The sequence below is a fragment of the Phascolarctos cinereus genome, unplaced genomic scaffold (assembly GCF_003287225.1).
Source record: "Phascolarctos cinereus isolate Bilbo 61053 unplaced genomic scaffold, phaCin_HiC Scaffold_3;HRSCAF=262, whole genome shotgun sequence".
Lineage (NCBI taxonomy): Eukaryota > Metazoa > Chordata > Mammalia > Diprotodontia > Phascolarctidae > Phascolarctos > Phascolarctos cinereus.
The window spans coordinates 121,022,865-121,037,733 of NW_027555736.1; the positions used below are offsets into that span (position 1 = coordinate 121,022,865).

General features: G+C 40.7%; 1 protein-coding gene across 2 annotated transcripts in view; it reads left to right on the forward strand.

Moving 5' to 3' along the window:
* NTRK3 (neurotrophic receptor tyrosine kinase 3) overlaps window positions 1–14,869 on the forward strand; it is a 471,829-nt gene that overhangs the window by 369,449 nt on the left and 87,511 nt on the right. For both annotated transcript variants that reach the window (XM_020964687.2, XM_020964678.2), the window contains one exon: window positions 11,372–11,502. In XM_020964687.2, the coding sequence (XP_020820346.1) occupies window positions 11,372–11,502 (131 nt within the window). The remainder of the gene's footprint in view (window positions 1–11,371; window positions 11,503–14,869) is intronic.

Here is a 14,869-nt window from a genome sequence, read left to right on the forward strand (position 1 = left end):
TGGAATGAGCACAGGATTTGGAATCATCTATGACATGAAGGAATTGGACATGGTTACCTCCAAAGTCCCTTCCAGCTCAAAGGCTATGATTTTATGTTCAATGATGCTATGAATTTGAACTGGTATGTACACCAAAACTCTGAATTCCCCACCCCTGTCCTAGCTGGTCTGATGGTTCATTAGCAGGCCTTTCTGTTGCCTTCACTTGATGCCTCTTACCACAGGGTAGAAACTCATAAACTGTTTCCCAAAGAGCACAATATTAATTGCCGCTCAGTGATGTGTGGTAGTGGAAGTAACTTCTTCACATATGCTTCCCTTTGGGATTTATTTTGGTGAGAAAACAGTGAAGCAATAGAAGCTTAAGAGAGAAGTAGAATGCCAATGAAGAGACACCACGGGAATTTTCCAAGACAGGCAGTTGGAAGAGAACGTGCTTTCTGGGGAGTTTGAAAATAGACAGGAGCACTTCATCTGGACTTTAGAAGGAGCACTCCACAAGGTCATATTTGAAAAGAAACATCCAGGCCAGAAAAAGGATCCCAGAAGGAGGGAAAGAGAATGAAAGAGGAGTCGAGAAAGTAGTATAGAGGAATGGATTCACTCAAAAATGAGCCTGAGATCCATCTTTCAGCACCTAACTTTCTCACTCCAGATAGATGGCTTTACTTCTAAAATTCTCATGCTCTTTGAGCTTGGCTGGGTTAATCAGCCCTTAACAAGAGCCAGAGAAGACCTTTTACCATAGTGTATCCAGATGGGGGTTTAGGAAAGTTGGGTACTCATGGGCAGAGTTGGAGGATGATGGAAAATAATTGCTAATGAAGCCAAGGGCAGAAGTACTACATGGGTCAATAGAGGACTGAGCTCTGTCAAGTGGCTTGATGGACTTTCAGCAACAGAGCTCAGAGTGGCACCTGGGAGAGGAGACATTTATCTGAACTTTAGCCTCACTCTCTGAACTTTTTGAGTCAGGAAACGTGAGCTGGAAACCTCCCCAGAACAAACAGTACTGTGCAATCTTCAGTCTTCACTGTTTCCAGAAACAGCAGACTTTCTCTTTCTTTCTTCCTTTTTTTCTTTCTCTTTCTTTTTCTTTCTTCCTTTCTTTTTCTTCCTTCTTCCCTTCCTCCCTCCTTTCTCTCAGTCTTTCTTCCTTTCTTCCTTTCTTTCTTTCTTTCTTTCTTTCTTTCTTTCTTTCTTTCTCTTTCTTTTCTTTCTTTCTTTCTTCTTTTCTCTCTTTCTCTCTTTCTCTCTTTCTCTCTTTCTCTCTTTCTCTCTTTCTCTCTTCTCTTCTTTCTCTCTTTCTTTTTTCTTTCTTTCTTCTTTCTTTCTTTCTTCTTTTTCTTTTCTCTCTTTTCTCTCTTCTCTCTTTCTTTCTTTTCTCTCTTTCTCTCTTCTCTCTTTCTTTCTTTCTTTCTTTCTTTCTTTCTTTCTTTCTTTCTTTCTTTCTTTCTTTCTTTCTTTCTTTCTTTCTTTCTTTCTTTTCTTTCTTTTCTCTCTTTCTCTCTTTCTCTCTTTCTCTCTTTCTTTCTTTCTTTTCTCTCTTTCTCTCTTTCTCTCTTTCTTTCTTCTTTCTTCTTTCTTTCTTTCTTTCTTTCTTTCTTTCTTTCTTTCTTTCTTTCTTTCTTTTTCTTTCTTTTCTCTCTTTCTCTCTTTCCTCTCTGTGAATCTAGGATATCAACCTTTAGCCTAAGGACACAAACATGACCTAGAATGGGGACCTGCAGTTACTTCAGATTTTTCAAACAAAAAACCATAAAGTTTGAAGTTCAAACTGGAAAAAAGTGGGAGCAGAAAAGGTAGTAAAAGAGCCTGGGATGTTGGAGATCTGTTATTTCACTCTAACCCTAGTTCTTGAGCCCAACTTTAAGTCCAGGGTATATATTTGATGAATATAATTCAACATTTATTAAGTAGTTACTATGTGTAAGATATTGTGTCAGGTATGAAAATAAAATACTCTCTGCCTACAAGGAACTTACTTTCTACTGGGAACTTGCAACATGTAAGTAGATTGAAAGCATAATCAAAGTCGTGTCAAGGGGGATAAAGGGTAAAGGGGAACAGGAGAGGGAACATCAGGGAAGGCCTTTTGTAGGAGGTGGGACTTGAGCTAGGGATTCTAAAAATGGAGGTGAAAAGGGAATATATTTCAGACATGGGAGATCACTTGTTCTAAAGCACAGAGGTGGTGGGGGAGGGGGAAATGTAAATCAATCTGTTATTATGGTCAATATGGTTTTTGGCAATTCCTGAACCATCTGCATCATACATAATCTTCCTCACCTCATTAGCCTTTATTTTTACTACTCCTCAATTTCTCCTTTGGTTTCATTGGCTTCCCATCTTCTTTTCCTCACCTGCTTACATCACCATACCACACCACATTTCAGTTCCTTTTTACCAAGGAGTGGAGCTCTACAAAAGAGAAGGCTACCACACACTGAGAGGGAAGTTGAGAAGACTGAACAGACTGGTTAGGAGAAATACAAAAGACCTATGTAAGTAATCCTGAATCAATACCACAACCTTTAACCCCAGCCCCAGGAAAGTGCTAGAGCTTTTTGTCTCCCAATCTAAATATCCTTTCCACTTTTCCATATTGAAGCCAGTGCTCTAGAGTGGTAAGTAATGGCCAAAGCTTATATTCCAACCACCCAAGCAACGTATTGCCAAGAGGTCTCCCTTCAGCCCCTCTAGCCCCAACCATCTTCATTATGAAATCTACCCAACTATACCCCAACACTATTCTTGCCCTTCTTTTCCTAGGCCCTTAAGCCATACAAGGACTGTTATGTTTGCAACCAAGGAATTTTTTTTTCATTTTTAAAGAGAACATTTGTTGAATAAAAAATAATAATGGACATTATTTTTATTCATCCAACTAAAACTAAAACAATCAAACTTGTTTTTAAGTAATATCACAACTTTACTTAAAAATACAACTTATTAGACACAAAGTATCAATATGCCTGGGTGCACTTGGCATACTGTGTATGAGCCACTGTGTTTAGGTAGAACCTATGAAGTTGCTGGCAGATGACTTTTTTGTTCCACATAGGACTCCTGCTCACTCAAATCTCATATACAACGTTGAGTCATTATTGTATCAGGAAGATAATTTACCACTTTGGGTGTGAGATGCTTCAGAAGATCTGATTGGGTGCTCTTTGGCACTTTACTTAACCTAGATTCTCCTGTTGTACTTGAGAATTAGCTGTTGGTGATAGGCTACCATGAAGTGTCTAATAATTGGGTCAGCCAAAATGTTAGCTTGATAGTGACCCAACAACACTGGAGAAAACAATTCTAGTCCCACTAAATTCTTATCATTGAACTACGTCTTTAGTTTTACTTTCTTCATTTGGGGGAAAAAAACTAGAGTGAAAACCAGTTTAAGTTATAATGTTTCTCATAGATACAGAGAGAGTTATATTAAATCCAGTGATGTATGTTGGACAATCTAGGAAAAGGACAATTGCAACTAGTGACCAATTCAGGAGTGCTATCTTCCCTACAATTCCCTTCCTTTTACTGTTAGGTTCAGGGCTGGGCCTATTTCCCCCTTCCTACTACTACAAAAGCACATGTCTGGGACTCTGGGAAGGCCATTCTTCTCTATTCAAGTAAATTCCATTTCAAATCACATGTAATTAAATGTGTGGTATGGAATTAACGTTTTATCCTGAGTGTTTTGGCAGCCAAAGCCCCTAGGGTCTGGCTAGCGGAAAGAAAACTTGCTTCTCAGCGATCCCCCCTTCCTTTCTTCTATTCTCTCTTCTTCCCTTTTTTGACAAGAATTCACCCAACCCCTACCTATAATAGTTCTCAAGCTTCACTCCCTCCTCATCTATGAACCGCTGCTGCTCTCTGTAGTATCTCTTTCATGGGAGTCTGGAGGTGATGTATTTTGGTGCCACTCTTTGTCCTCAAAATGTATCCAAGTTGCCCAATCAAGTAACCAACTAGTACCTGCTGTGTGCTAAGCACTTGTACTAGGCTTACACAGAAACAAAAATGAGTCAGTCCCTGCCCTCAAGTATCATACAGTCTATCATTTCATCTATGTTTCAGATATCAGGGATAGTGGGAGGATGTCTGTGGTAGAATCAGTGATGTTGTAGAACTTCTCAAAGTGAGAAGAAACATAGTATAAGGTACTAAGATACTATGCTGGATGTCAGAAGTCCCAGACTCTATATACATCTCTGACATAGATTTAATATGTGACCTCGGCAAATAATTTTCCCTTTGTTTGATCTCAGTTTTCTGAGAGGAATTGAGACTTAATCTTAGGGCTTTGTACTACTAGATAATGTCTAAACGACCTTCCCTCTCTAAGATTCTATAATTATATGAAATGAGCAGCAACTCCATGTCAATGATCGCAGAAATGGGAATCCATAAGAACAGCTATTCAGAACTGAATTGTAAAGGAGGTCATCCCCAAATTTCTACCAAGATCAGCTTTGTCGTGAGGACCACATGATGGAGTAGGGTGATTGCAGAGGAAAGAGTCTTAATATTAGAAGAGCACAAGAAGATTCTAGTAGGTTTAGAGGAGCAAAGTGATAGGAAGATATGGAGGTTGGTGGTTGGCCTGAACAATGGAATGGGTCCAGGGACCAGTTAGAAAATAGATTTCAAAATGGGCTCTGGGCAAGGGGCAGGTTGGTTAGGTAAGCCCATTAAAGATCAGCTGAGAACGCAGTTGGCTGGGTTCATAGGCCTCTGAGGGCCTCCCTCTTCTCAGCTGCTTAGGCAACAACCTTCAGTGAAGGATTAGCCTTGAGTTGTTCTCATGTTTACATGCAAGGGACTTTCACAGCTAGCAATCTTCAGAACAGTAATTAGAAAAAGTACTGAGGTGGCAAATGAAATTCTGTTTAGGCATTTCCACTTAGTTACATGTCTGACTGAGAGGCAGAATTCACCTTTAATGACAGAGCTTGCTGTTTGAGCAAGGATCAAGATACACATCAGAGTTTGGGGGCCTCCATTATTTATGATCACATTTTCTGGGGCAATCCGGTGCCTTCTCCATTGATCAATAACAATTGCTGGTCTGCAGCTGCCTTTGGTTTGTTATTTTTTCCCCCCTCTTTCTGATCTTGGAGGCTTTAAGGAAAACATGGGAGGAGGAACTAGGGATCAGTACATTTAGGATCAATAATTTAGACAGTTCATAGGATATCAATAGAAATGGAAGGAACCTTAGTGATCACCTAGTCTACCTCTGCATTTTTAGGTGGGGAAATGATCCTAGAAAGGTTAAGTGACTTGTTTAAGGTTGCACAAGAAATGGATCAGTAAATGATTTGTTTATCCAGTCTCAATCTCTTTCTCTCTCTCTCTCTCTCTCTCTCTCTCTCTCTCTCTCTCTCTCTCTCTCTCTCTCTGTCTCTCTCTCTCTCTCTCTCCCCCTCTCTCTCTCCCTCTCTCTCCCTCCCCCCATCTATCTCATCAATATATTGCAGCTAGGTGGTACAGTGGATAGTGATGAACCTGGAGTTAGGAAGACCTGAGTTCAAATCTAGCCTCAGACATTTACTATCTTTGTGACCTTGGGCAAATCACTTAACCTCTGTTTCATTCATTTACCTCAACTGGTAACTGTAAAATGGGGACAACAATACCACCTACCTTGAAGGGTTGTGAAGATCAAATGAAATCGTATTTGTAAAGTACTTATTTAGCACAGTGTCTGGTACGTAGTAAACGCTATTCTTCCTGCCAACTCCCATGTAGCTATCCTTGATTTTAACTCAGGGTTCCAACACCAAATCTATTTCTCTTTCTATTTCACTGAACTCTGTTGGAATAATGGCATAGCCCCATGGCTTTCTTTTGGAAGAAAATTACCTACTCCTTACTATATTTCCCCAAAGAATTGGTCCATGTTTCAGATTAAGAAGGAATTCTAATGAATCTCTTCTTACCATCTGCTTTGTAGTAGGAGGCATAGTATCCAAGATTAGAAAGGTAACAAGACTGTTGTACTCTGCCCTGGTCAGATCATATCTAGAATACTGTTCAATTCTGGGCTCTGTGGTTAAGAAAGGAGATGGATAAGCTGGAAAGCATCCAGATGAGCTAACCAGAATGGTGATAGAATGAGAGATAAGGCCATATGAAGATTGCTAGAAGTACTTGGAGTTGTTTAGTCTCGAGAAGGGAAGAACTTCTATGCTATGATAAGTCTCCAAGCATCGAAGTCGCTGTCACGTGGGAAGAGGAGTCAGACTTCTCCTTGGTCATCCGGAAGAACTAGGAACAGTGAGTGGTTTTTGCAAAGAGGCAGACTTTGGCTTCGTGTTGGGGAAAAACCAAACCGAAACAACATTTTGTAATCATCTGAACTTTCCAAAAGTGGAATGCTGCTTCTAGAGGCTTATTTCTAGAGGTTCCCTTATTCCAGGGTCTTCAACTGAAGATAAGGTAATGACTTATCAGATAGGTTTGTAAAGGGGATTCTTGTTCTAATTAGATTGGATGGCCCCTAAAGTCCTTTCCAAGACTGAAGTTTTGTGATTCTAGTCAGAGAGGTAAGAAGATTGTGAAGGTGGCATCTCTGTTTGATTATAAAGCTGGGATTACCATCAGATGTCAATTTCCCCTCCAGGGTAAGTCAGTGGTTCAGTGGAAGCCAAAAATGTAGTGTTATGTGACTTCTTCCCATCTTCTACCTGCAAAAAGTATAATCCACTATCCACAATAGCAGTACACTCTGGTGATTCCTAATTTTGTATACTAAACTATAGGACAGATTTCAGATAGATCCCAGGGCATTTAATTTAAACTATAAGCATCTTCAGAGATTTTAGAGGGGTAGGGGATTCTCCCAGATAGGTATGTTCCAGATCTAGTGGGCCTCCAAGATGAGATCCCCCCAGACTGTTAGATTATTAATTAGCATAACCTTTAGACAAAAAAGAAAGGACATTTAGAAAAGGATTAGGTCAGTTTTTGATGCATACAAATGCTTCTGCTGTACTGTCAACCTTCGGAGTTACAACCAATACTGCTTTTGGATTAGGCTCACTGCTGATGGCATTCCCTCTAATAGTTCCAGGAAACAACAACTCCCACAAACTATCCTGCTTGATTTAGGGAATGGCTAGGCTCATAGTTTCAAGGCACCCTATTTAATGCCTCCAGACCAAAGAACCTTCTCATTCTAATAGAAAACCCCATATTCTCCAGAGTTAGAGATTGGAAGATCTTCCCAAGACCTTCATTTGCTTTGTAGAAGTCAGCTTACCCCCTTCACTATCCTCCCCAGCCTTCCTCCCTCTTTTCCCTCCCCTGATGTTCTGGAGTCTGAGCCTTCATGATCTGGTCTACAGTACAGTCAGACAGTGAGAAGAGATTGATGCCCTGTCCTCCATGGAAAATCTATCACTGTTTGACTTGGGGGTCAGATGGCTTCACTGGAGTCAGTTTTGAACAGTACTGTACAATCTAAAAATAAAAATAAATACATGAACCCAAATAAAAGCAAAGACATCAGAGAAAGAAAATGCTCAGTTGGGACTATTCCCCAGGGCCTACCCAGAGCCTGCTTCTTCCTGGCCCCTTCCCAATTCTTTTACCCTCAACGGCTGTTCCCAGTGATTTCACTATCTTCCCTGAAAAGCTCCAAGGACAAAACTTTGGCTCTTTCCCTTGAGAAGAATTCTCAGAAGAGCTCTTGAAGGAATTGGATTAGAAAAGGAATTGTGAGGTAAGAACAGTGAAGGAAAAAAAAGTGTGCATGCATGGGGGTGGGGTGGACCTCTTTTCCTTTACCCTCAATCTAATCTGGTATCTGGTAGCAAAATGGGGCAGAAAAGGATCAGAGAAAGAAAAAAAAATTTACCTTAAGTGGCACTGTAGAGTCATATGTATTGAATTCAATTAGGATGTACAGAAGGCAGGTACTTGCTTTATGAGCTTTACCTGCCTAATTGGAGTCATTTCCCATCTCCTCATTTCTCACCCTCATGAAACTCCTTCTCTTTCCTGTGCTTAAGACAGATCTGCACTATTAACACTTTCTGAAGTCTAGACAATCAACAAAACAATAAATCAAGCCCTGATTTGTAGTATTTCCCTGATTTTTGAGGTGTAAATGCTCACATTGAAAATTTAACAATCAATTCTAGTGAGCTGGTTTGAGCAGGTTCTGACATACCCTCTCTTATTCCATGTTGAGTGCAAAGCATATGTGCACACAGGTTTTTAAATTTAAAATATTTACCAGATAAATATAAGATAATTGGGAGGGTGCTAACAGTTGGGGGAATTAGGAAAGACTTGAGCCTTGAAAGGAGCTAGGGATTCCCAGGGGTAGGAGAGAAGAAAGGGAAGCTTCCAGGATTGGCAGATGGCTGTGAAAAGACAAAGAGGCAGGAGAATAGGTTTAGGAGGGGTGAGACATAGGAAGAGATAGAAGGCCCAGGAGGTTATGGTCAGATAGGTGTTTCAGAGTTATTGGTTGTGGAGGTGGAATGCTTATCAGTGATAAGGATATAAAGGCTGTGACCATTCACAAGTGTGGATGAGGAGTACCATGGTGTCCTATGGTACAGACCACAGGAGGTTGATAAATGGGGAAGCAAGGGAATTTGTATGGAAATCAACATATAAATTCCCTAAGTAAAGAGTGATGGGTCAGAATGGAGACAAAATTGTGAAACAAGTCTGAACTCCTTAAGAAAGGGGAGAAAAAATTGTGAGATAAGTAGGTAACTGCTATAAGGATCTGGGTTGGGTAATATATGCAGATCAAGTGACTCTCAAGGAGGAAAGATTGCTGAGTGACAATAATAAGAGGAGGGTCTAGAAGTGTCAGTGAGCAGCAAGACACAGTTTCCATGATTTCAAACAGATAAAAGGAACATGAGAGGAAGAAATCAAATAACAAGGATAGTTTGTTCACAATTGAATGGTGGGAGGGGGATGAGTCATAAGGCTCAATGGAAGGGGAAGCCAGAGTGAAATTGAGGTGGAGCTGATACGGATGGGCATGAGGTACCAGGTACCAGCAAAAGAAGGGAATTTCTACTTGGGCATCCTACAACTCCAAACTACATGCATTTTGAGTGGAAGGAAGAGTTTGGTAGTTATCAAACCCTCGATTATTATGCTCTAGTAAGTAACAATGGTAGTTGTACCCCAGAACTCAGTAGAGACTTAATTTGATTATAATGGCCTAAGCAAAAAGTGCGAAGCAGGCAGGAGGGGAGGCAAGTGGCCTCCCCCAACCCAACACACTTCCCTTTTTACATCCCTATTTTTATTGAGCATACCACCATCTTTCCAGTCATTCAGGTTCACAATCTAGGAGTCATTCTCCACTCATTACTCTCCTTCACTTCCGATAGCCAATCAGTTGACAATAGCAAGTGGCCTGCTTGGGCCCTAGTCCTCGTTTCTTTCTGGTGGCCAGGGAGAAAGTGGCAGGAGCCAAGATCAAGATAGCAGGTGATTCATATGTAGTTCCTGGCTGGTTAAAGAAGATAGAGGTATGGCTGATTTACTCACCTCTCAATCATCAGTGAAGAAACTCTGATTTGGGGTTCACCTAATCTTAATGGAATTTGGTTTTTCTACCTCTCAGTGGGAAAGTGTTGTCACTAGTCCATGTTTGGATGCTGGGCTTGGTCTGTTTGTAGTGTCCAGGTGGCTTGGTGGTGAGGGACAGGGGCAGGAAGCCAGATGGCAAGAGTCCTATGTCTGGGCCCTAATCCTGCTCTGGGCTTAGTGTATAGGTAGTATAGTGGCAAGGGGAAGGTGATGCCACTCAGTTTTTCTACCTCAGGAGGGGTCAGTGACTCCTGTTGCTAAAGGAGGGTTCCAGGATCTCTCTCTCTCTCTCTCTCTCTCTCTCTCTCTCTCTCTCTCTCTCTCACACACACACACACACACACACACCCTCAACTCTCAAAAAAAGCCCCAACAACTTGCTTTTATGAAAACCTTTGGAAGGGTCATTTGGGAGCAGGCTGAAAAAAGCTAATGCTCTATGCAAATGCCACTACCCCTGAATCCTTCCAGATGGGTCATCTGTCCATCAGTCAGTCAATAAGCACTTATCAAGCTCTTAATATGTGCTAGGCACCAAAGTGCCTGGGGATACCGAGCTCTGGGGATACAAAGGCAGCTCTACTTTGAATTTATTCTAGGCAACTGTTAAAAAAAAGTCATAAAATATTAGAGTTGAGAACATGGAGGTCATCTAGTGCAATTCCTGCCTGAAGCATGAAATCTTAAGGCAAAGGAACAATAGGACTTTGGAATGAAACTAAAAAAAAAAAACCACACACACACACCACACACACACACACACACACACACACACCCTTTATTTCCTGTCACATTTTCTGTAGCTCACCTGGGACTACCTGACATGTTGTCCTCTGCTGTCAGTTCTATTTCCACACCCAAGTCATGTGAGATGTGCCTCTTGCTTGATCTTGTAACATAATAATATTAATATAGATCTCTAATGGGCTTCTGCCTACTGAACAATTAATGAAAAGGTCAATGGGTATTCCCTGTGGATGTATCTTTCATTACAAGACCTGTTCCTACCGCAATCTCATTGTAGCATTCTTTGGAAACAAGTTGTGGGGAGGTGGGGCTGAAAGTGGCGTCCTGTGGGGCTCTAATTAACTGGTTAAATGATTTGGAACAGTAACAGTCCCTTATATTTATCTAGGGCCTTTCTCTGAGAAGCTCCTGAGGCTTTCCTTACCAGAAGCTCAGCCATCTTCCCCACCCCTCCCAGATGGTAGGGAATAGTCAGATGATAAATTATCCCTTTTAGAGATCAGGTTTGACCTGCTTAAAGACTTATAGTAAATCTAGTATGATTTGGGGCCCAAAATGTTGCTTCCATTTCTAGGCCCAAGCACTATGCTGCTACAACATTCCTGTAGAAAATGATGAAGATGATAATGATGGCGATGATTGATCAACTGAAGATAGTTTATCATTTATGTAGCTCATATTTACATAGCTCTTTAAGGTTTTTAACATGCTTCTCCTAACAACACTGAAATGGGTAGTTTAGGAATAATTTTACCTATTTTGTTTTATAGTTTATATATATATATATATATATATATATGTATATATATATATATATACATACATATATATATATATATATACACACACATATGTATATATATTATTTTATAGTTGAATTTTATAGTTGAAGAAATAGGATCAGAGAGGTTAAGGTGTTTGTCCATGGTCACACAGGTTGGACAGTAACAGGGTCTGGACTTAAATGCAAATCTTCTGACCTCAAGATTCCAAGATTTAGCACAAATGTATAGGATTGTGCCCTCCTTATTTCCTCCCTTTCTTCCATCTGCAGATGTCCAGCACATTAAGAGGAGAGACATTGTGTTGAAGAGAGAACTGGGGGAAGGAGCTTTTGGGAAAGTATTTCTGGCAGAGTGCTACAACCTCAGTCCAACCAAGGACAAGATGCTGGTGGCAGTGAAGGTGAGTCCCAGAGGCATGTGGAAGCAAAGCAGCAGGGCTGGCTAAGAGCCCAGGGAGAGGGAAGAAAACCACTTTCTCCAATACGGGATATTGTGCTAAATTGATTGGGTTACATGGAATTGAAGGACCTTGACTCAAGGTCAGTTGCTTCTCCCCATCTCCAAAATACTTCTTTACTTTGGAAGCAGCCAGGGGGTATTGACACATGACACCACAGTGGGTGAAGCCTTAAAAGTAGATCCAAAACTGTAAATAGAAGCCCTTGACCTGCAGTTGGGTACTCTGGGCTTGCCACTTGTTCCAAGCACTAAATCTCTTCCATTTTTCTTCTTCCTCATCTTTGTCCTTACTTAGCAGCTTTACTGACAAAGCTGACATGAAAAGTCTTAGTGATAGAAAACCAACTTGTTATGAGATGAGCTTGTAGCATCTGCCATCTGCATCGTATCTTGGGGTCCCAGTGTTTCTCACTGGAATGGATCTCCCACCATTTCCTCCCACATGTCAACCTCCCTATGGATGCCAAGGTCCCAATGGGAGTTTTCCTATTCACTGAAAAGCTCCACACATTAGGAACACATATCCAGCTACCATCTGTGGTAGAGGCAATGGATGCCATTCACATTCACTCAGAGCATCAGTCGTTTTGTGTTTCTATAGCCTTGGGAAAAGTGCTCTCTGGGTTTTACAAAGCTCAAATGAGTTGTAGAGATGGGATATGCCCAAAGCAGGAGCTACATGGAAGATCCTTCCATGTTGGGGTTGGGCCCTCATGTGATCAGAGAAGGAGCTAGAGCTTTGGGAAAAGCAGGATAATAAGGTGCATGTGTGCATGTGTGTGTGTATCTGTGAGTGTATATATAAGAATGTGTACGTGTGTGTGTGTGTGTGTGTGTGTGTGTGTGTGTGTGTCTGCAGGCTAGCAGTTCTATTTCCTTGCCTGCATTAACTTGAAGAATCATGTTATCTTTCTGGGTGTCAATTTCCTCCTTTGCAAAATGAGAGGATTGTACTAGATGAATCTTAAGAAAAAAGCATTCTGAAAAAGATCCAGAGGCAGAAGACCTGGGTTCACATCCTAGATATGCCAGAACTCATTATTCAAATCACTTCACTTTCTGGGCCTTAGGAAGGCAGGTAACAAGTATTTATTAAGCACTTAACATGTGCCAGGAACTGTGCTAAGGGTTGGAGATACAAGTGCAAGCAAAAGGGAATACAGTTCCTGACCTTAAGAAGGTTACATTCTTATGGAGGAAGACAACACATAAAAGGAACATGAAAACTGGGTTGGGAGGGAGAGAAGGTAGCCATACAGGAGCAGGGCAGAGAAGTCTGGAGATGTAGAAGTACAGCCAAGAAGGAAATGAATCGTAGGCAGACTGGGATGGTCCCCAAGATGGAGGTCCCTGGTCAGAAGTCACCAATGGGAGAAGGGGCCAGTTACATGAGTATAACCCTTCCCTCCTTCTTTCCTTCCCTCTCATTCTCATTTTCTTTCCCTCCTTCTATTCCTTCCTTTATTTTTTAAATCTTTCTCTTCCTCTTTCCTTTTCTTCTTTCCTTCTTTCAATCAACAAGTATTTATTAGGTACTTATTACATTCTAGTCTAAAGTCTGTGGATACAAAGAAAAAAGCAAAAATCCCCCTGCCCTTAATGAGTTTACATTCTAATGGACAAGTGCCCAGTATTGGTTGACTTTGAAAATGACAGTTGCATTTTTATACTCATAGAAATATTATTGTTGATGTTCAGTCATTTTCAGTCCTGTCTGACTCTTTGTGACCCCATTTAGTGTTTTCTTGGCAAAGATACTGAAGTGGTTTGCCATTTCCTTCTCCAGCTCATTTTACAGATGAGGAAACTGAGGCAAACAGGGTTACGTGCATTGCCCAGGGTCACACAGCTAGTAAGTGTCTGAAGTTGAATTTGAACTCAGGAAGATGAGTATTCCTGACTCAAGGCCTGACACTGCACCACCTAGCTGCCATACTCATAGAAATACAATGCCTTTTCCCATATCCTTCTCTCATACTCACCAAGAGACTGTTCCTTTTTTTTTTTCAGGTGTGGGGTGGGAAGCAGGGGATCTCAGAGCCAAGAGACTCTGAATTTCCCCACCCATCTAGTCAATGCCCTATTAGAGTTGTCAACGTCTTTTAGAAATGGCTTATCACTCTGTGCTGAAGGACAAGTTTTAGACAGTTTCTGCTTCACTCATAAGCTTTCACTCATGTGTGGCTTTTGTGAGAAAAAATGGTATCAAACCCTCCCCACGCAGGAGCAATGGGACACCAAAGATGCTGTGCATATGGAAGTGGCTACATCCTCATTTCCTAATAAACAAGTTAGTTTGCTATCATTGTGACCTTTTCACCAGCCCTTCTAGGTCATCTGTCAATGTAAGTTAGAGTGGATCAAGAAAGATGGAAGAGATTCAATACTTGACACAAGTGGTGACCTCAGAGCTTCTAGAACAAAATCTTTCTCCAGAACTTTGATTGGTCCTCCTTCAGAGTAATTTTCCGTCTTCATAGAGTCATGAACAAGACTCCACTTTTAAAAAGCTATGAGTGTAAATCCATTGGCAAGCCTTTATTAAATATTGAGTAAATTCTCAATATAACCATTACTATTATTTATATAGCACTTAAAATTTACAAAGTACTCTCATTAAGTGTTTAATAATAACCGTAATAATAAAAAATAAAATATTATAAAATGAAAAATGCTGAAATGTGTAGAGCAAATTAGTTTCCACAAAACACTTTCCTCACAAAAGCACTGTGAGGTAAGAGGTCTGTTATTATCACTATTTTACAGATGAGGAAATTGAGATTCAGAAAAAGCTAAGTGACTTGTTCACTACTGAGATATGAGGTTGTACATAATTGTGTTATTATGGATTTTTAAGTGTGACTATAAAAATCAGTGAATGTTTAAGAAATATAACTGAATACAAACATATGGGTGAGCACTGTCCTCTTCAAAGTAGTCCCCTTGAAAGGGTTCTGCTACCTTTGCGTGAAATACATCTGGTACTTTTTTGGGAGTTAGGGTAATCACAGGACCATAGGCTTGAGAAGAGGGGGGGACTATAAAAATGATCTAGTCCAACCTCTTCATTTTACAGATGAGGAAACTGAGGCACAAAGGAGGGAAGTGTCTTGCCCAAGGTCACATGGATAGTGCTGGGATAGAAACCTATGTTCTTTGACTCCAGACCCATCATTCATCATGCTATACTGTGCTGGAATGTATATTCTTAAATGCCCTCAGTAGTGACAAATCATTGGTCTTTGAGAGTAGTTTTGATTTTTGGAATCTGTCAAGTAGCAGTTTTATCCTTGAGCTTAGACTAAAAA